Source organism: Xenopus tropicalis, chromosome 7 (assembly GCF_000004195.4).
Source record: "Xenopus tropicalis strain Nigerian chromosome 7, UCB_Xtro_10.0, whole genome shotgun sequence".
Lineage (NCBI taxonomy): Eukaryota > Metazoa > Chordata > Amphibia > Anura > Pipidae > Xenopus > Xenopus tropicalis.
Genome location: NC_030683.2, coordinates 19,541,808 through 19,562,849, shown reverse-complemented (window position 1 = coordinate 19,562,849; position 21,042 = coordinate 19,541,808). Strand labels below are relative to the sequence as shown.

At 43.1% G+C, this 21,042-nt stretch overlaps 1 protein-coding gene across 1 annotated transcript in view; it reads left to right on the top strand.

Moving 5' to 3' along the window:
- Positions 1-13,595, top strand: part of plpp4 (phospholipid phosphatase 4) — a 77,983-nt gene extending 64,388 nt beyond the window's left edge. Inside the window, exons 6-7 of the mRNA XM_002937808.4 lie at positions 6,371-6,541; positions 7,582-13,595. Of these exons, the coding sequence (XP_002937854.2) occupies positions 6,371-6,541; positions 7,582-7,781 (371 nt within the window). The 3' untranslated portion in view covers positions 7,782-13,595. The remainder of the gene's footprint in view (positions 1-6,370; positions 6,542-7,581) is intronic.
- Positions 13,596-21,042: the final 7,447 nt, after the last annotated feature.

Below are 21,042 nucleotides of genomic sequence, written 5' to 3'. Positions count from 1 at the left end.
GGTAATTATATCTTAGTTGGGATCAAGTACAGGTACAGTTTTATTATTACAGAGAAAAGGGAATCATTTAACCATTAAATAAACCCAATAGGGCTGTTCTGCCCCCAATAAGGGGTAATTATATCTTAGTTGGGATCAAGTACAGGTACTGTTTTATTATTACAGAGAAAAGGGAATCATTTAACCATTAAATAAACCCAATAGGGCTGTTCTGCCCCAATAAGGGGTAATTATATCTTAGTTGGGATCAAGTACAGGTACTGTTTTATTTTTACAGAGAAAAAGGAAATCATTTTTAAAAAAAGTTGAGTTATTTGCTTGAAATAGACTGTATGGGTGATGGCCATCCTGTAATTCAGAACTTTCTGGATATCAGGTTTCTAGATAAGAGACTCCATACCTTGGCAATAATTTGAAACTCTTTCTGAGTCTAACTGCTTGAGTCCCTCCCTACATTGAAAGGTGAACCCCAGAATACTAACCCTTGCAGCCTCTGGCTGCTATAACTACCCCGCTCCCCTGGCACTAACAACCCCCTCCAGCAAGTGGGGACCCACAGAAAAAGAGTGAGCACGTTGTGACTTCTCTTTTAAATAAGATGGAACAGTACAATCACTTGAGGGGGTGCAAATGAACCACTTTAAAGTCAAAATGGAAACATCTTCCCCTTCCAATTATATAACAGTACCAACCTTATGGGGACTGCCTGAAGTAAAAGTTATTAAAACCATAAGCCTCTATTTGGGGTTACTCATACTCTATGTACAACTCACCTTCTTCTATTTATGGGCAGAATTTATTTGTGTTAACTCACATTAGGATCTTTGTTTATGGTTTCTAACTTGTTGGTGATTGTTCAAATCTAATTGCTGATTGGTTGCTACGGGTAACATAACCAGTGATATTTATCTCTATATCACTAAGTATGTACAGCAAACCTTACCCTTTACTGGGCAGAGTAAATCTTTGGTTTCTCATACAGTATTTTCCCCTTACCTTGCCCTGTGTGTGGCAGGGTACATCTGTGGTTGCTCATTCTCTGGCATTAGCTGTCCTTCTAAGTGAGTGCATGAAGCTAATACTTATTTTCCAGTCCCCTTGCTACGCCCGCTATAATAAGCATTGGTCGGAGGTATGATGCCAGTATCCTTTACATAATAATCATGTACAGACGCCTGAGATCTATTATAAGCTGGCCGACACGGGCAGGTCTCTAATGTCCCACAAACATGAATCTGTTCTCCTGACTCCTACGTCTTTGTGACTCATGATATTCGCTCATTGTGTGCCCTTGGCGCAAGGTGAGTTTCAGATTCAGCGCATACCCGACTCTATCAGACTGAGCTCAGAACCTTTCATTGGGTTTGTGCTGTAGGCATCCTCTTACTTACTGACTTACCGATACATGACTTTTATACTGTATATTTATATATATATATAAGGGAACATACTGTATTGTGTAGGAAACAATATTGTGCCAATGCATTGTACTCATCTAAATATAGAAGGAAAGTGTTTTAAAAAGTAGCATTTCAGGCTGATTTATTGAAAATTTCAATTTGAAAGTCCCCACTAGTCCCGCCCATCTGTTCCACTTCCTGCTGCCTCCTTTCCCAGGCTGTGTGGTTGGGCCGGCAGCTAGTGATGTGCGGGTCAAGATATCCTCAACCCGCACTCTACCCTATCCTGCCCGCTCCCAACCCGAACCCTGTACGACCCGGCTTCCTTCCTCTATTTATAGACCTGTCCCGCCCCGCAGTGACATCACAAAAGGGGTGGGGCTTCCGGGCACGCACCTATAAATAGAGAAGCCGGCAGTGTAAGGTTGCAGGCGGGGAGGGCGAGCAGAAGAGTCAGCCGAACCAGCCTGCAACACACAGGTGATGTGCCGAGGTCGGCCCAAACCCGCAGGTCCTACGGGTATCGGGCTGACCCGCACATCACTACCGGGAGCACTCGGCGCTGTAGTATAGGAACCAATCACAGCTAGGCTGTCCTGATAAGGATCTGAAGCCTGTCTTTGCTTGTTTGACTGCAGGGCTCTGATTGGCTGCTTCCCTCCTACTGTGCTTCTGGCAGGGACCCTTAGGACACACCCACCCCTCAGTTGAAACACTACTGGGACCTGAGAGGATCTATAGGGAGCTCCAATATCCATTTTACAGATAGGATTAATGTTCAGCCCAAAGTGAAACCAACACCATATATTATTCATAACTTTCCTATATGTCTCCTTTAAGTTTCTACTTTTCTATTTTCTGAGCGTCTGATCCAGAGGATGATTTCACACCGTACACTGATACATAAATCATCCATTCATTACCCGGAGTTGATTTAAGGATTATGTGACGCTGCTGCTGGGGTTATTGGAGTAAATATTAGATTTCCTGCAGCTCATATTAATGGCCTTCCTCAGGCGCCTGACACATATTTATTTACAGGATAAAGCGGGGAATCTTCTCTCCAGCCCGGGATGTTATTGCAATAGGCAAACTCACACTTATTGTCCTACAGGGGAGGGAATGGTTTCAAAGAGAAGGGAATTATTTAGCAGTTTTTTCAGTTTGTGAATTGAAGAGTTTTTTTTTTCTAACTTGAATAAACTCGGAATGTTTGCTTAACGATTAAAAAAATTGAATCTAAATATGAAAAAGTTGAATAAAAAATGTGAAAACTTAAAAAAAATTGAATACTTCAAATGTCCGAGTTTAGAAACTCAAAAAAACCATGAAAATCCAGTTTGATTTTGCCTGGGCAACTCCCATTGGCTGCTCCATAAACTCACAGGCTTTTAGATGCGGAAGTTTGAGTTTTTAAGTTTAAGTTTTTCAACCATAAATCGAAAATTGTGAGTTTTAGTGAATTGTGGAAAAAATTCTAATTCAGACATTGATAAATCACCCCCTAGGTGTTGCAAATCACAAATTGTACATAAAGAGTCGACACAGAAGTCCCAAAATGTCATTGATTCTATAGAAACAACAGTGGGTGGGGCTCATAGCGGGACATTCCTTGTGCAACCCTCCCCCCCCCCCGTTTCATATGAGGGCTCCGGCTCCCAATATTGCCCCCGGCTCCCAGTATTGCCCCCGGCTCCCAGTATTGCCCTCGGCTCCCAGTATTGCCCCTGGCTCCCAGTATTGCCCCTGGCTCCCAGTATTGCCCTCGGCTCCCAGTATTGCCCTCAGCTCCCAGTATTGCCCCCGGCTCCCAGTATTGCCCCCGGCTCCCAGTATTGCCCCCGGCTCCCAGTATTGCCCCCGGCTCCCAGTATTGCCCCCGGCTCCCAGTATTGCCCTCGGCTCCCAGTATTGCCCCTGGCTCCCAGTATTGCCCTCGGCTTCCAGTATTGCCCCAGGCTCCCAGTATTGCCCCTGGCTCCCAGTATTGCCCCTGGCTCCCAGTATTGCCCCTGGCTCCCAGTATTGCCCCTGGCTCCCAGTATTGCCCCTGGCTCCCAGTATTGCCCTCGGCTCCCAGTATTGCCCCTGGCTCCCAGTATTGCCCCCGGCACCCAATATTGCCCTTTGCCTCTCTCCATCCCTGTATCTTGGTCCTTATTCCATCTCGGTAGAATTTCTCCGGTGAGGCCGCCCCAAAATCAATCTTTTATTGCTCAAACCTTCGCACATTCATCATTTTTAGCAGCAATGCTTATTTTATTGATTCTCCCAGAAATAGTCTGTCCTTTCCTTTATCCCATAACCTTTCCTGCCATGCCTACAGTGTGCGTCTCACTGCGCAACCTTTCTTAGGCTTTGTACTCTCATTATTCTTAGCATCTTCCATTCATAGCCTTTGCCTAAATCACCTCTCAGTACAGGTATGGGACCTGTTATCCAGAATGCTAAGGAGTCTTTCCATAATTTGGATCTCCATACCTTAAGTCCACTAAAAAAAATCATTTAAACATTAAATAAACCCAACAGGACTGTTCTGGGGTAATTACTGGGGTAATTATATCTTAGTTGGGATCAAGTTCAGGTACTGTTTTATTATTACAGAGAAAAGGGGATCATTTAACCATTAAATAAACCCAATAGGGCTGTTCTGCCCCCAATAAGGGGTAATTATATCTTAGTTGGGATCAAGTACAGGTACTGTTTTATTATTACAGAGAAAAGGGAATCATTTAACCATGAAATAAACCCAATAGGGCTGTTCTGCCCCCAATAAGGGGTAATTATATCTTAGTTGGGATCAAGTACAGGTACTGTTTTATTATTACAGAGAAAAGGGAATCATTTAACCATGAAATAAACCCAATAGGGCTGTTCTGCCCCCAATAAGGGGTAATTATATCTTAGTTGGGATCAAGTACAGGTACTGTTTTATTATTACAGAGAAAAGGGAATCATTTAACCATGAAATAAACCCAATAGGGCTGTTCTGCCCCCAATAAGGGTTAATTATATCTTAGTTGGGATCAAGTACAGGTACTGTTTTATTATTATAGAGAAAAAGGAAATCATTTTTATAAATTTGAATTACTTGGTTATAATGGAGTCTATGGGATGTGCCCTTCCCGTAATTCAGATCTTTCTGGATAACAGGTTTCCGAATAAAGGGTTCTATACCTGTATCAACTGCACTGCTTTTTTACACAGCCCCCCCCCCCCCCCGTGTGGTTTTTAGGGTACAGCAGCGAAGGAGATTCCCTGGGACCCCTATATCAGAGGGGCTTATTTGGGGAGATTGCAGATACAAATACAATGAATATATTGTATTATTTAATAGCTGTTAGACATTTCCATTATATTCGCCAGGGATATTGGTGGGAGCAGCTGGATGAGTGTGGCTTGGAGATTGCTAAATTCTGCACACTGAGAAAGGGGGTGTGACACCCCTGAAATATCTGCGCTGATGACCAGCTCCGGCAGTAAAGTGGTAGCAGCTGTGGTGGGAAAGCTGTGGGGTGACGCCATATCTTTTTGAATTGTGTGTAATTTGCTGAAGAGCAGAGGATAATATGGTACATTGCCTTAGCCCTGTCTGCACCCCATAAGGCAGCCCTGTATGGACGGATCAAGTTTTCCTTTATATCATAAAATCCACTGTGTGACATAAAGCAGAGCCGGCTGGGCAGATCATTAGGTGACAGAATGTCACTTTGCAGCAGTTCCGTCTCTCGCGGGGGAAATCGCAGCAGCACATTTACGGAAAATATTTAACATTTGTTTGCCTTTGGGGTGAAATCTGTTTACTGGAAGAGCGTAAACATCTCGCCCGTGCCAACGCGTTGACATCATTTCCCAAACGTATGCCTGATGGATTGCAAGCTCTGCAGATTATTACTGGTGTACGTGGCAGACTTGTCAAAGTCAAGCAGTTTGAGGAATGAATATTCACATTGCTTGAAATTCTGCTTTTTTTTTTCCTTCTGGAAACACATTCAGTTGTCTCCCCACCAAAATCATTGCTATAACGCAAATAGCTTAAAGGGCCACGGTCAGAGGGAACAGGCTGTAAAATGGCCACAATACGTAGAACAGCCGCGTCGTACAATAATCTTAGCGGAGGGCAATGCGATCGCTTCTTCTTTTCTAAGTTTTAAAGGAGAAGGAAATGTTTGATCACTTGGGGTTCCCAACGTTAGCCCCACCCCCCCAGTGACTGTAATCACTTACCTGATACCCCGGGCTACTTCTCCTGTTAGCAGAAAACTGCCCCAGCCCCAGGCAGATTTAATTTCAGTGCAAGGGTGCAGAATCAGCTTTCTCCACCAGTCCCATGGGTGCAAGGGCTCTGTTAATTGGCTCTAAGAAGCTCAGTTTCTTAGGACTCCGGCACTTGCACCCACGGGGTTAATAAATGAGCCTCCCTGACTCAAAAAGCTTACAAGTGAACTGGAAGGTGCTCTGTTTGCAGTGTTTTAAATGGGGTGGTTCACCTTCAAAGTGTTATAAAATGACCTATTCTTAGCAACTTTTCAATTGGTCTTAATTTTTTTTTTTTTTATAGTTTTTGAATTATTTTCCTTCTTCTTCTGACTCTTTCCAGTTATTAAACTGCTCTGTGAGGCTACAATTTTATTGTTATTGTAACTGTTTATTAATTATCTTTCTATTTAGGCCCTCTTCTTGTCTCTCTTTCAAACCACTGCCTGGTTTCTAGGTTAAATTGTACCCTAGCAACCAGATAGCTGCTAAAATTCCAAACCAAAGAGCTGCTGCACAAAAAGCTATATAATTAAAAAAAAACAAATAATAAAAAAAATTAAGACAAGTTACAATTTGAGTCACAATATCATTGTCTACATCCCCAAAAAGTTCATTTAAAGGTAAACAACCCCTTTAATCCCCTCATTACTTGGGCAGCTTATAATCCATTTGCTGTATTTACTCTTTATTATTCTTTCTCCTTTCAACAGTTGCCTTCGCAGGCCTGGGGTTCACCTCCTTCTATCTAGCAGGGAAGCTGCACTGTTTCACTGAGCTTGGGCAAGGGAAGAGCTGGCGACTCTGTGCTGCCATCTTGCCGCTGTATTGTGCCATGATGATTGCTTTGTCGCGCATGTGTGACTACAAACACCACTGGCAGGGTAAGTACTCCGGGATGAGCCCCTAGACACAGAAACACACAGGGTGCAACCAGCCTTGATGTAGGCAAGCTTATATGCTGACAGTGGCCAGGTCCAGCGTTGGACTGGGGCACTGGGAAAAAAAGCCTGGTGGGCCCCGGCGGCCCATACCCAAACCCCCCAGGGCGCTGCTGCAATCCGCCGGTCTCCCTCCCCCGATGCACAGCAGTTGAGTATCATTTAGGCGCGCTCAGGGTAGGGGGTTGGGAGCTCCTGCGGCGGGGGGGGGGTGAAGGCAGCAGGAGCCATTGGGGGGTCCAGGGGCCCCTGAGGTAGAAGCCCAGTGGGCCCTGCACCCCTCAGGCCAACCCTGGCCAGGTCCCCTCGCCCCTTTTTTGAATTGAGACACCCCATAGGCCTAAACTTCCAGGGATGGGCCACACCCAGCTGCTTTTTAGGAGGCCCTGTGGGGGTCATTTATTGGCGCAGAATTATTGGCACAGTAAACATATTTGCCCATGTTTATGTTATATAAGACTGGTGCATTTACATATGGCATATTCACAAATTGCAAATATATATGGGCACACTCTGCATCCCAGTTTAGCCACAACTTTGGTGGCGCAAAAAATATTCACTAAACTGATTTAGTAAATTCCTAATTCATATTTGCAAAGTGAAAATTGGCGCTATATTTGTGCACAATAAAAACGCACAAAGGGCATACTCATACAAACCGCAATCCCATTTGCAAAAAAAGCAGTGTAAATGTTAAACATGCACAAAACAACCATTTGCGAAAAAAATGTGCGCTGCGCAAACTTTCTAACTGGCCCCCTGTGTGTGTTCTACAGCTGTTAGAGCTGCCATATAAATACGAAGATACTTTATTGATGCATCTGGTACAAACAAGCCACCCTGCATTTCAATAAAAAGAAGTGTGTGCCAAACGCTTCAGGTAGCCCTGGTCCATCACTAGGTAGCCACAGTACAATATAGACAAATAACGTGAACTAATAACACTCAGTCTGTCCTTGTTCCTATATTTTCCTTTGTCTCAGATTCCTTCGTGGGTGGGGTGATTGGCCTGATTCTAGCCTACCTATGTTATCGGCAGCACTACCCTCCCCTGACGCACTTGTCCTGCCACCGCCCGGCTGTGTGCCTGCGCCAAGTGGGCCCCCAGAAAAAGGAGGAACCGACGCCGACAGAGAACACTGAGGGCCTGATGCACGAGGGCCTGACCGAGGGACCAGTATGACCAGCAGTTGCTCCCATCTGACTTGTAGATGCAACCCTAACCTCAGCAAGGGGCTTATCCCTGCACTGTGTATATGGGGCCACGCACTTCCATCCAGTGTGACTGGCGCCTACAGTGACCGGACGCCACGAGGGCTGAACCCCCTATCACTATCCTTATTGATCTTCATTGCTCATATCACAACTTTCATTACTGCCCTTTCTTTATCTCCGCCATGAACTGCTAATACTATAACAATTCTTCTACCCAGCTTTAATAACGCATTTCTGCTGTCAAAACCTTCGATTGTATCCATCTTGTATCTGTGCAGCCTGGACTTCATAAATCCATTAGTGCCATTCAGGCGGCTCACAATACCGTGGCGTTGAGTAAAGTGTGGGATCTGTCGGGCCCCCCGGTGGGTCGGCCAGTCATTATTAGGGCCTGTGCTTGGATAGAGCTTCTGATAACAAACTACAGGCACTATTTTATATGAATCTCCCCTTTTCTCTTACACCTTTTCCTAAACTCTGATGGACCAACTATAGGTGTAAAGGTGCTATAGGTGTAACCGCCTCAGCTTGATAGATTCTCAGCCCCCTATTAGCATGAACTGCAGCTCCCAGGGTTTTTAGCCAACTCACAACAATGTTTAAGGGTCTAAAATCTTTACTTTTTTCAAGTTCTGAAAGCTTTTTCCATCCTTTATAGCAGGGCTGTCCCATTGGCGGTCTGCAGGCCCTCGAGAGGGTTTTTATAGCCCCCAGTTTGCTCCAAGGCTCCTTAGAATTCACTTTATTACATCATCATTTTAATATAATCTGGCCCTTGAATGTGCCTCTACATGTAATAAGATGGACAGCACTGCTTTAAAGGATAAGTAAACCTTTAAAATAAGTTGATGTAAAATTCCAAGATATTAAGGGTTTGAAGTACTGTTAATATGAATGCATTTTGTTATAACAGCGCCACCTGCTGGTCACTTTCTGAACATGAAGTAGTCAAGAACGGGGAAAGAAAGAAAGCGGGGTTGATGTTCTTCATGTTAGGAAAAACATTAGAAACCTCAGATAACTTTTGTCACGTCTTTCCTAACCAGAAGAACATCAGCCCCGCCCTCTTTCTTTCTCCTGACAACGCCCTCGAAAATGACCAGCAGGTGGCGATGTTGTTACAAAATGTTACATCAGTACTTTCAACCCTTAATATCTTGGAATAAAAAATTACATAAAACAATTTCCAGAAACAAAAAAGCTGCTTTTTTTTCCTTCCCTTTTGGGGGTTGTTTATACAGGAGCCTGACTGCCTGGTCTCACTTACCTGCATTCTTCTGCCGTAGCTTGCAGTTCTGACCATAAGCAGTCTATGGAGGCAGTCATACGGAGGCGGCGTTTGGTGTAAGCTCCTCCTTGTAACAAAAAGCAGAATCCATTGACAGTATGGGTTTGTTTAAAAATATTAAAAGGCAGTTTCTACAGACTCCCCCACAGAGGGTTTTTGTACCAGCATGGAGGAACAGCTGCAACAGATATGGAGCTCTAATATTGTCCTACAGAGCACCAAGAACGTCACGTCTGTTCCACTGGGCACAGTCCCCGGCCCTGAGCATTTGTCATTTTATTTTAGATTTTTTTGTGACCCAATATTTAATTTTTTTTTGCTACATTCACAAATGGATCATTACATTTATTTACCCTGAACTACTTTTGATTGACTTCCCCACAAGCTTTTCTACTTTGTTTTCAGCCATTTCTAGGCTTACAGAAGCTCAAAGAAGTGCCCTTCATCATGATCAAGCTGCTTGTGCGTGGGTAGATGCGTTGAGTTGATCTTTTGGTAAAGAACCCTCAAAGCAATGCCCAATTTGCTTACCCCACTGGTGGTAGAAATCAGGACAATCACATGGCGTCCAAACCAATGATGATGTCCCATAGGGAAACCTGTACAGACCCTTCAAAAGAGGACAATCTCCCCCAGCCTAATGGTCTTCATTCAACAAGATTTCCAGGCTTCCAGATTTATATCTGAGTAAACCCAAGAGCCCATGCACTGGCTAATAAGATGTTAAAGAGTGGCCAAGCTGGCAGCCAGTATATACCAGCCTTCTGATAGCTTCAACACAGTCCTTTACAGAGACCCTACATCATTCCCTGCTCCAGTGGTCTCATTTACAAACACAGCCAATAAACCAAACTCCTTTTCCAAGCTGGAATCAAACTTACGACCATGGGTCTGCAAGGCTACCTACAGAGCCACCGTACATACATATATATTTACAAATGTTACTAATCACTTTCACAATATGCAATTTTATTTAGGTTTAGTGTTTCTCCGACCAAGCAATGCCCATATGCTCAACTGCCTCCTAGCAGAGCTGAGAGTAGAAGATAGAAAGATAATTCTGCCTCATTGCTGGGATTTACCATCTGCTGGGATGGTGAAGCCTTCTCAGATATCCCATAGCACAAGGATTGGTTCTACATGGACCTCCATGGATTTTTATGGCCCCAGCTTGGACAAGGGCCTCCATAAATCCATCACTGTCCAGCCTACAAACCTGGGGCATATTGGATTACAGACCCAGTACATGGAAAAGGCTGGTTAGCACCACCATTGAACATCTGTTTGGAATCCTGGTGTAGAACTATTCTAACCTTTGTCTCAGTTTACAGCATTTTTATCCCTGTTTCCTGTGTAAAGAAAAGAAGTCACCAGTCATACGTTCTACAGAACTTAATGCATGAAGTGTCATGGGTGTCACTTGCAAGGGTCCGTGTGTTGTCCCATTGGGGTTGGTGAGCCGCACGTACACAACTTGTGCAATGGTGTCTTTTCATGTGATCTCAGAAGATTGTATGTTGCACTTGCAGCCTGGTGACTGTCCAATGAGGAATGCTTTTATAACTTGCAGATGAATGCATGCTGCACACAGTGTTTCTATGTTCCAGGTTTGTGTTGCGTCCTATTGTCGTCCGTATATTGTTGGTGGTAGATAAAGGCCACCTTCCTTATCCAGACAGTGAGTTTGTCAAATTCTGAAACTATAGCTGGCCATACACAAAGGGTCAGCCCGGGGTGTGTGAAGCCTACTGCAACTGCACCACCAACTGCCCACACACCCAATGCCTGCCCCCCCATGCATACCTGTAAACAAGGGGTGGGTGGGGAGAAGCAGTGGGAAGTGGCAGGTGTGGATCAGTTCTGGGTCAGCAGGGCCCACCCGGCTTTTTACTGGCACCCTGCCAGCCCAATCCGACCCTTCATACGCAGTAAGGTCCACTTGCTTGGTGACCACATGCTTGTCCCCCAAGCCAATGATTGGATCATACAGTTGGAAACCTGGCAAGGCTGGCACCAGTGTCTCAATATTGTTTTTGACCAACAGGATTTGCTAACATATCTGATAGATATCTGCCTCATTTTTGCCCATATATCAGTTGGGCAGGCCAGTCAGTGGGCCCCTTACCCAACCAATAAGCTGCTGACGTAGTCTTTTATAAGCCCATGTACGGCCCTTATTTGCTTGCCCCTACAGTGTGACTATGCCAATAGGTTTAGAAGTAGCACATACTAGGAACTGATGTGTGTCTGTAGCCCAGAGATGGATAAACTGTGGCCCTCTACCTGATGCTGAGCTTAATAGATGAGCACTATCTGGTGGTCCGCAGTCTGGCTATTGCTAAAGAATCCTACTCATTCTTTTGTTTAGGTTGTGTCTAGAATATTTACTGTGCAGTTTTCTCCAAACAGGAGCACCCCCAGTGATTTAGCCTTTCTTTCTCCTTTAAAATGCTGCCTAGTTGTCAGGGTCACTGACCCCTGCTACCAGAAAGCAAGCTAAACTGATTTTTTATTCCGAATGTTCATCCAGACCCTCTCCTATTCATCTTTCATTCTGTCAATTAAACCACTGCCCGGTTGCTATAAGAAGTGGGACTACCAATCACATAACAATTTATGTGTAACTTATATTTGTTTTATTTTTCAGTTGTATAGAAAACAAAGTACATTGCAATAAGAAAGCATATATCAAGTTTCAATCGTCAGGGGAGAAACAGAACATTGCTTCCAATGATAAGTCGTTTGTATTGTATCTTCTTTATCTGTAGAAATCAAAGCGTGGGAATGAGTATATAACATCAAATTATGAGATATATAGGTACGTTATGAGCTAACGAGAGCAAAGGGTCAACAATATAGCAATATAGGCAGTGGATTGCTGATGGGAGTCCCCAATATAGGCTTAATTAGGTGGCCGAGCCTGGAATTCCCAGAGATCCCAAACTTTCAGATATTGGGGATATTGTTGTCTTCTATCTATATTCGAATTGAGACCTGAGGAGTATTTTAGAAAAATAAAGCAGCGATCAGGTACAGGCAAGGGAGGCCTTCTGTTTAGTATGGTAAGAAACAGACCATTTTCCTTGTCCTTTACAGTACAAAATGGAGAATTGCAGAACAAAAATGTTAAATATTTCAGAAACTAAAATAAAAAAGGATCAGTCCCAGTTTTCTTTAGACTGTCCCCTGTCTATAACATATACAGTTAATTTCAAGGTCAGCCAACCCCTTTATTATTTCCATCAGACAAACAAAGAGGGCAAATTAAAAAGACAATGGGTCATTTAATAGCACAAAGGGAATCTGATTAATTTATAATATTTTTTGGTGTAACAAACACTCATTACAAGGACAATGAAATATGAAATGAATAGCATCTGGTTTTGATCAGAGTATTACTTTTATTTATATTGTTATAAAAGATATGTTTATACAATGGTGTAACTATAGAGGGGGGGGCAGACCCTTTGACTGCAAGGGGTCCCACTCCTGCTTTTTAATACAATAATGATGCACAAAGGGGGGCAGTGGCCTGTGGGTGGCAGGGGGGTGAACCATAGGCCCCCAAGTTAGGGCCACCTGCGTTATACCCGCATACTATTTCCTATAAGGGGAACTTTTATAGTATTTAAGGTATAATCTCCCTACATACATCACCAATGGCTGTTTTATCTCTATGAGAGAGGCAGCATAGGGGCAATAATATGGGGGCCTCAGTCATTTCTGGGATCATGGGTTCCAGTACTTAGTGCTATTCAATATGGCATGTTGTCCCCAAGTCTTACACATGTGTTGGCCATGTCTGTAGATCACCAGTACATTACCACCTGTATTAACGTCTGGCTCCGCCCTAGGCACTGGGGCCACACCCCTCAGCTGGGGAAGTTTTTATTTACCATATAAGCACCCAGACTCTGCCCCCCTAAAGCTCTCGACCAAGGCATGGGCCTAGGGTTGCCACCTCTCAGGCTTCTTCTTACTGGCCAGGGCAGGTCAATGGGGGATCGGGTCCATAACATCAGGGGCAAACCGCTGGCATTAAGAGGGGTGGGGCCTAAAGTCAGTGGGCTACATTCATGGGGAAATAGTTTGAGGGCTGGCTAGAAAGGGAGCTGTAAGAGGGGATAGGAGGCGGGCTGGAGGCAGATCAGAGTTGGGCTGGGGGCGAAGGGCAAGGTGTTACAATTACCTGGCTGGTATTTTACCTGCTAGGTCAGTGAAATACTGGAAAGGTGGCAAACCTACATGGGCCCATGGGTGCCTGGTAAATGTGGCCCTACTTGTGACTCTTCATCTGTTACAGGGATACAACTCTCAGCCTCAGATCCTAGTGGTAGTTCTGCCAGTGCTATTGATTGACTGGTCGCTTCTTTATTTTCATATTATTAACCTGAAGGCAAACTTCCCCTTGTTATCATTATTGTAATATTCCCTTCTTTTATCTGCTTGTTCCAATGTGATGGTTACCATAAAATCCATGATTATCAGCAATAACAAGTTGTATATTCTGTGCCGCTGTTAGTAAGTAAGGGAGGGTTCTGTACGGAACGTAAATATTCCAAGGGAAGAACTTTGTCTTAAACTCATGCCTTCCTTATGGGAACTCCATGAGCATTTATACAGATCTATAAAAGAAAATTCTAACAGCGAGAAGCCTGGTTCCTGTGCCCGGCATATGGGCAACATGTACAGTAGAGCTAAATAGAGGATAATCAAGGAACATCAGGAAACACTTCATGGCACAGAAAGCTTTAAAGGATAAGTAAACCTTATATTAATATTAACTATTAAGTTGAGAGTGCTATTATAAGCACTTGTGTAATTTACATTTATTTTTATGCCAATATATTAAGGGTTAAAAGTACTGTTCATATGATTACACTCTGTGCCTGGTCGCAGCAGGCAAAAGAATGTGCTGCCAGGGACGTTTAACCCAACCGGACCTGATGTTCAGAGCAATTTTCCAACCCCCAACAGCAGGTTTAGGGCCCCCTTCGCATCTTTAGTCTGAAGCCATTAACCCTTTGGGCGCCTGTTAATATTTGTGCCAATTCACTAATAATTTTGAGCCAATTGAGTAACGTTTCAGACAATGGCCACAGAACTATAATGGGCCCTTCTATGTATCTATGTTGCCCCAGTTTTGTTTGCACCCAAGAACATGCTGAAGTGTTAGGGGGAAGCAATGTACTCTGGGTAAAAACTACAACAAACGATGCCAACATTTGCCTTTCTGCACTTTACACTGTTAGTAAACGAGCCATGTGGGTTTGGAGGACGACCAAACGGTAACATCATGCAGCATTACTGTACATAAAGGGTGATGAAGGCAGATTTATGGCAAATTTATGAACCCACTAACTTATAAATTACTCAGCCACAGCACTGGCCCCACAACCCTACTACGTGGCACCGGCCCAATATGGTTCCCTTAAGTCACAATCAGGAGATCTTCGCTTTGGAAATGCTTTTCTGTGCATAATGGGAATTTCCTGCCAATGGTTTCTGAGTGCTGATACTGTATTTTGCTGATATCGGGATGTTTCAGTGAATGGGAAAATATTAGATATTACCGTGCATAAACCGCTGGAACTGCTCACTAAACGAGCCCATAGAGTGCTATAAGCACACCGAGCAACTAATGGAATGTTATAGCCAACTGCATGGAGTTGCCAAACGTAATGTCACGCCGCGCTTCTCCTGTAGGTAACTGCTGACTTTCTCCTTCATTACTCGGCATACATTGCCCGTACGTTTTATATCCACCCCCCCAGCATTTATACTGATTATTTTTTACAGATTCTGTTGCTTCTGTAAGAATAATTTAGTATAAGTTACACCTCAAGAGAAAGACAATTTACATATAGGGGCTGATTTACTAATCCACGAATCCGAATGGGAAAAATTCGGATTGGAAAACTAACATTTTGCGACTTTTTCGTATTTTTTTCGACTTTTTCGTAGCCGTTACGACTTGCGCGAATTGTCGCGACCTTTTCATAGCAAGTATGACTTTCACGAATTGTCGCGACTTTTCCATAGCCATTATGACTTTCGTGAATTGTCGCGACTCTTTTATTGCCATTACTAATTTCGTGAATTGTCGCAACTTTTTCATAGCCAGTATGACTTTCGCGAATTGCCGCGACTTTCGTATTGAGCGCTCGAAAAAGTCGCAAAATACCGATCATTACGAAAAAAAACAAATTCGGACGCTTTTCGGACGTTCGTGGATTAGTAAATGTGCCCCATAGACTACAGCAATATTAGCTAGCAATACAGTAAGCCTGCTTTTAAGACCAACCTTGGGAGTGGCACGTAGGTGCCCCCCTTCTTGGTCCCTAAGGTGCCCATACACTGAAAGATCTGCTTCTGATGGATCTGATGGTGTAGCCCAGTGGTTCTCAACCTTCCTAATGCCGCAACCTTTTAATACAGTTCCTCATGTTGTGGTGACCCCCAACCATAACATTTTGTCACTACTTCATATGTCTGCATAAGTACATTATGGTGCCAACCCTGTCACATACACCTGTATTTGTATGGGGTGTATGTGATGGGGTTTGCGCGATGATGTCATTACGCCGGGTACTCGTATGTGGGCGTATCTGTATGTGGGCAGACCCACCTGGAGACGGATAGAGGAGCAGTGAGACCATCAAAAATATGTGTTTTCCTGTGAAAGGGTTGTTCGACCCACAAAGGGTCCCGACCCACAGATTGAGAACCGCTGATTTAGCCCGAAGCTAATGCGCTCCTTGCCCCAGAATTTTTAAACCTGCACAATCAACATCCGAGCGATTTTCACCCTGCTGTCAGTTGGTTGGGCCCATATAAAAGCCACATACACCAGCTGGTAAGCTGCCAACTGACAGCTTTTATTGGCCCATGTATGGCTAACTTTACACATCTGTTCACCAGGTTAAAATTTCTCCAGTGTGTGTGTGTGTGAGGCTTCGAATTTTTGCCAATTAATTAAAAGAGCAAGATAGATTTTCCGCCAAGATGAATTTCACTAGGTTTAGGCTGGCAAGCTACCATTATAAAGATCAGCAGCCAGGCCTGAATCTTATTATCCAAGGGGCACCTTTATGATTGCTCGAGCCTTTGCATAGAATAGCTACATCTTCAAGGAATTATAAATCTGCCCCAAAGTCATGCTATTATCCCACACCATTTCTTTATGCCATAAATTCTTTGGTTAGAAGGAAGGCTTTGTAGACTATGAAAAACCCATGTAGAGATCTGTCCCAGTAATAGAAACACCTGCCTTTGCTTGAGGAGGGCAAGAAGGATCTTTTTTAAAAGAAAATCAATGTTGTGTTATTCTAAAATAGATGTGGGACCATCAGTAAGATAATGGTCTTGAATACCAGCTGAAAATATGGCAAAATTCTCAGTAAAAAGAGGTCATGGGTGTTTGTATTTAGTACTGAAAAAATAACGGATTGGTGTGGCCTTTGAATACCTGCTTGTCAGAGGGTTTATCCAAACACAATAATAACTACAGCGGAAAGCAGACCTGGCAACTGATTGGGGCCGAGTGGGGCACTCATTGATAACCACTGGTAATCACTATTTATATTTATATAAAACCGATTTGCTTTTTCTCTGTAATAATAAAACAGTACCTGTACTTGATCCCAACTAAGATATAATTACCCCTTATTGGGGGCAGAACAGCCCTATTGGGTTTATTTCATGTTTAAATGATTCCCTTTTCTCTGTAATAATAAAACAGTACCTTGTACTTGATCCCAACTAAGATATAATTACCCCTTATTGGGGGCAGAACAGCCCTATTGGGTTTATTTAATGGTTAAATGATTCCCTTTTCTCTGTAATAATAAAACAGTACCTGTACTTGATCCCAACTAAGATATAATTACCCCTTATTGGGGGCAGAACAGCCCTATTGGGTTTATTTCATGGTTAAATGATTCCCTTTTCTCTGTAATAATAAAACAGTACCTGTACTTGATCCCAACTAAGATGTAATTAATCCTTATTGGGGGCAAAACTACCCTATCAAGTTAATTAAATGTTTAAATGATTTTTTCGTAGACAAAGTATGAGATCCAAATTATGGAAAGATCCCTTATCTGGAAACCCTCCGGTCCTGAACATTTTGAATAACAGGTCCCATACCTGTATGTGTATGGGGTGTATGTGATGGGGTTTGCGCGATGATGTCATTACGCCGGGTACTCGTATGTGGGCGTATCTGTATGTGGGCAGACCCACCTGGAGACGGATAGAGGAGCAGTGAGACCATCAAAAATATGTGTTTTCCTGTGAAAGGGTTGTTCGACCCACAAAGGGTCCCGACCCACAGATTGAGAACCGCTGATTTAGCCCGAAGCTAATGCGCTCCTTGCCCCAGAATTTTTAAACCTGCACAATCAACATCCGAGCGATTTTCACCCTGCTGTCAGTTGGTTGGGCCCATATAAAAGCCACATACACCAGCTGGTAAGCTGCCAACTGACAGCTTTTATTGGCCCATGTATGGCTAACTTTACACATCTGTTCACCAGGTTAAAATTTCTCCAGTGTGTGTGTGTGTGAGGCTTCGAATTTTTGCCAATTAATTAAAAGAGCAAGATAGATTTTCCGCCAAGATGAATTTCACTAGGTTTAGGCTGGCAAGCTACCATTATAAAGATCAGCAGCCAGGCCTGAATCTTATTATCCAAGGGGCACCTTTATGATTGCTCGAGCCTTTGCATAGAATAGCTACATCTTCAAGGAATTATAAATCTGCCCCAAAGTCATGCTATTATCCCACACCATTTCTTTATGCCATAAATTCTTTGGTTAGAAGGAAGGCTTTGTAGACTATGAAAAACCCATGTAGAGATCTGTCCCAGTAATAGAAACACCTGCCTTTGCTTGAGGAGGGCAAGAAGGATCTTTTTTAAAAGAAAATCAATGTTGTGTTATTCTAAAATAGATGTGGGACCATCAGTAAGATAATGGTCTTGAATACCAGCTGAAAATATGGCAAAATTCTCAGTAAAAAGAGGTCATGGGTGTTTGTATTTAGTACTGAAAAAATAACGGATTGGTGTGGCCTTTGAATACCTGCTTGTCAGAGGGTTTATCCAAACACAATAATAACTACAGCGGAAAGCAGACCTGGCAACTGATTGGGGCCGAGTGGGGCACTCATTGATAACCACTGGTAATCACTATTTATATTTATATAAAACCGATTTGCTTTTTCTCTGTAATAATAAAACAGTACCTGTACTTGATCCCAACTAAGATATAATTACCCCTTATTGGGGGCAGAACAGCCCTATTGGGTTTATTTCATGTTTAAATGATTCCCTTTTCTCTGTAATAATAAAACAGTACCTTGTACTTGATCCCAACTAAGATATAATTACCCCTTATTGGGGGCAGAACAGCCCTATTGGGTTTATTTAATGGTTAAATGATTCCCTTTTCTCTGTAATAATAAAACAGTACCTGTACTTGATCCCAACTAAGATATAATTACCCCTTATTGGGGGCAGAACAGCCCTATTGGGTTTATTTCATGGTTAAATGATTCCCTTTTCTCTGTAATAATAAAACAGTACCTGTACTTGATCCCAACTAAGATGTAATTAATCCTTATTGGGGGCAAAACTACCCTATCAAGTTAATTAAATGTTTAAATGATTTTTTCGTAGACAAAGTATGAGATCCAAATTATGGAAAGATCCCTTATCTGGAAACCCTCCGGTCCTGAACATTTTGAATAACAGGTCCCATACCTGTATGTGTGAGTTGGAGTTTCAACAAATCCCAAATTGTTTGTGCAACAAACTCACTGTCTGTCTTCCTTCTAAAACTACACGGACAGTTTGAAGGTAAGGTGGGGTGAAGAAGGCCTTTTTCCCTGGGTCATTGGCCCCAGTGGGTCCCCTAATAAATAAAGCTGGCTATACACAAGTTGATATCAGCTGCCACCTCATCCACTCAAAACTGGGTTAGTAACTTAATTACCTTTGTATGGGGCCAGAATGATGGTCTCTCTCACGCATTCCTGGCCAGGAATTTGGCCGATGGAATTCTATCAGACTGCTTTAAACGTCCCATTTACAGCAACGGGCAACTGATGTATCCTTCACCTAATAATCTACATAGACTTGATCATTGGCCTGAGAGCCAAATGATTGGATCAGCTTGATATGACCCAACACCTGGTGGCCAATTTGGGCAAAGATTCACTTGTTTGATGCCCTCACCAAAGGAGTGTCCCTAACCCCAATTACCTTCCAGGTTCTACTTGCTCCTAGCAGTCAGCCTCGCACAAGCAAAGATAAGAACTTGGCCAAATGTTACCCTCACTTTACTGAATGAAAATGTACAGCATTAAAAAAGGCCTTCAGATGCTCCGACACCTTGAAACTTTTCGTATTAATATGATCTGAAGTCTTGTCTGTGTTTTCTGTATTTTTATGCTGTTTTTTAATGTCAGTAAAAATGTTGCAAGGCACTAATAAAAATGCAACAACAAAACAAGTGTGAGTGTAAGTTTTTGATACCTGGAGATCAATTAAATGTCTGACTTTAGGTAGCCATACACTGTAAGAGTTGCTCATTTGCCATGGTTCCCAAACGAGGGAATCTTTCCCCGATATACCCACCTTGGGTTGGTGATATTGTGCTAATCTGGTTATTTGGTTATTTAGCCCTAGGGTCAAACGATAGCATTACAATGAAGGGGATAAGAAAAGTTGGAGCAATGACCACATCATTGAGCCGACAGACAACTGCCCAGTTTTTGGCCACATATTGGTTGGGGAGGCCTGTCCGAGGGCCCCATACACATAAGCTGCCAAATCAGTCTGAAGGACCCAAATTGGTAACTTAAATCTGCCCATGTATGGCCGCCATTACAGTGTGTTTTGTGCATAAAGGATGTAAGTCCAACACTTGTTTACATAAAGTAGGATCTAAAAATCAGTAAAACTTTCTATATGGAATAGAACTTGTGGCCATTGTTCCAAAATTGTCTTAATGATGTACTTGGAGACTTGGAGAGCAACACAAGCACCATAAAAGTTCATGGAGGAGCCAAATAAGGGCTAAAGGTGGCCATACACCTACGGGTGAGCGATATTGGGAGAAGCAAGGCTAGTTCGGTCATTTGGCCCTGGGGCCAAACAATCGAATTATAACGACGGGCAAAGTTAAAGTCGGTCCGGGGAACACATTAATGAGCCGATGCAGTCCCTGATCCGACTAGATTTTTTAACCTGCCCGATCGAGATCTGGCCGATTTCAGGCCAGATATCGGTCGGGCAGGCCCGTTGGTAGTGCCCATACATGGCCAAAAAATGGCCGAATCGTTCTAAGGGACCCATATCAGCAGCTAGAATTGCCCCGTTTATGGGGACCTTTACTCAGGAAAAGAGAAAAGAGATGTAAAAGTAAACAAAGTTACAGGATCGGATGGTATTCACCCCAGAGTGCTCAACTCTGTGACTGCCAAACCTTTTTACTTAATCTTTCAGGATTCCTTGAGGTTTGGCATGGTGCCGAGAGATTGGTGAACTGCTAATATTGTGCTATTATTTCAAAAGGGATCCCACTCTCTGTGGTAGGAAAGGGTTTTCAGGATATAATAAGGGATAAGAAACTGGAATACATTGCAAATCACAATACTATAAGTATGGTTTTACGTAATAAATCTTGCCACACAAATGTATTCATCTTGTATGAGGAGGTGAGCAGAAGCCTAGTGTCTGGAATGGCAGTGGATGTCATCTACTTAGACTTTGCTAAGGCATTTGACACTTTGTGCCTTTAACGGAGAAGGGAAGTAATTTTGGCATTTTACTGCCAATGGATTTGCCACATTAGTGCCACCTAGAACAATATATTTATTCTGCGCAAACCATTACCATACCTGAGTAAACAGCTTTAGAAGCTTTCTGCTTTTGCT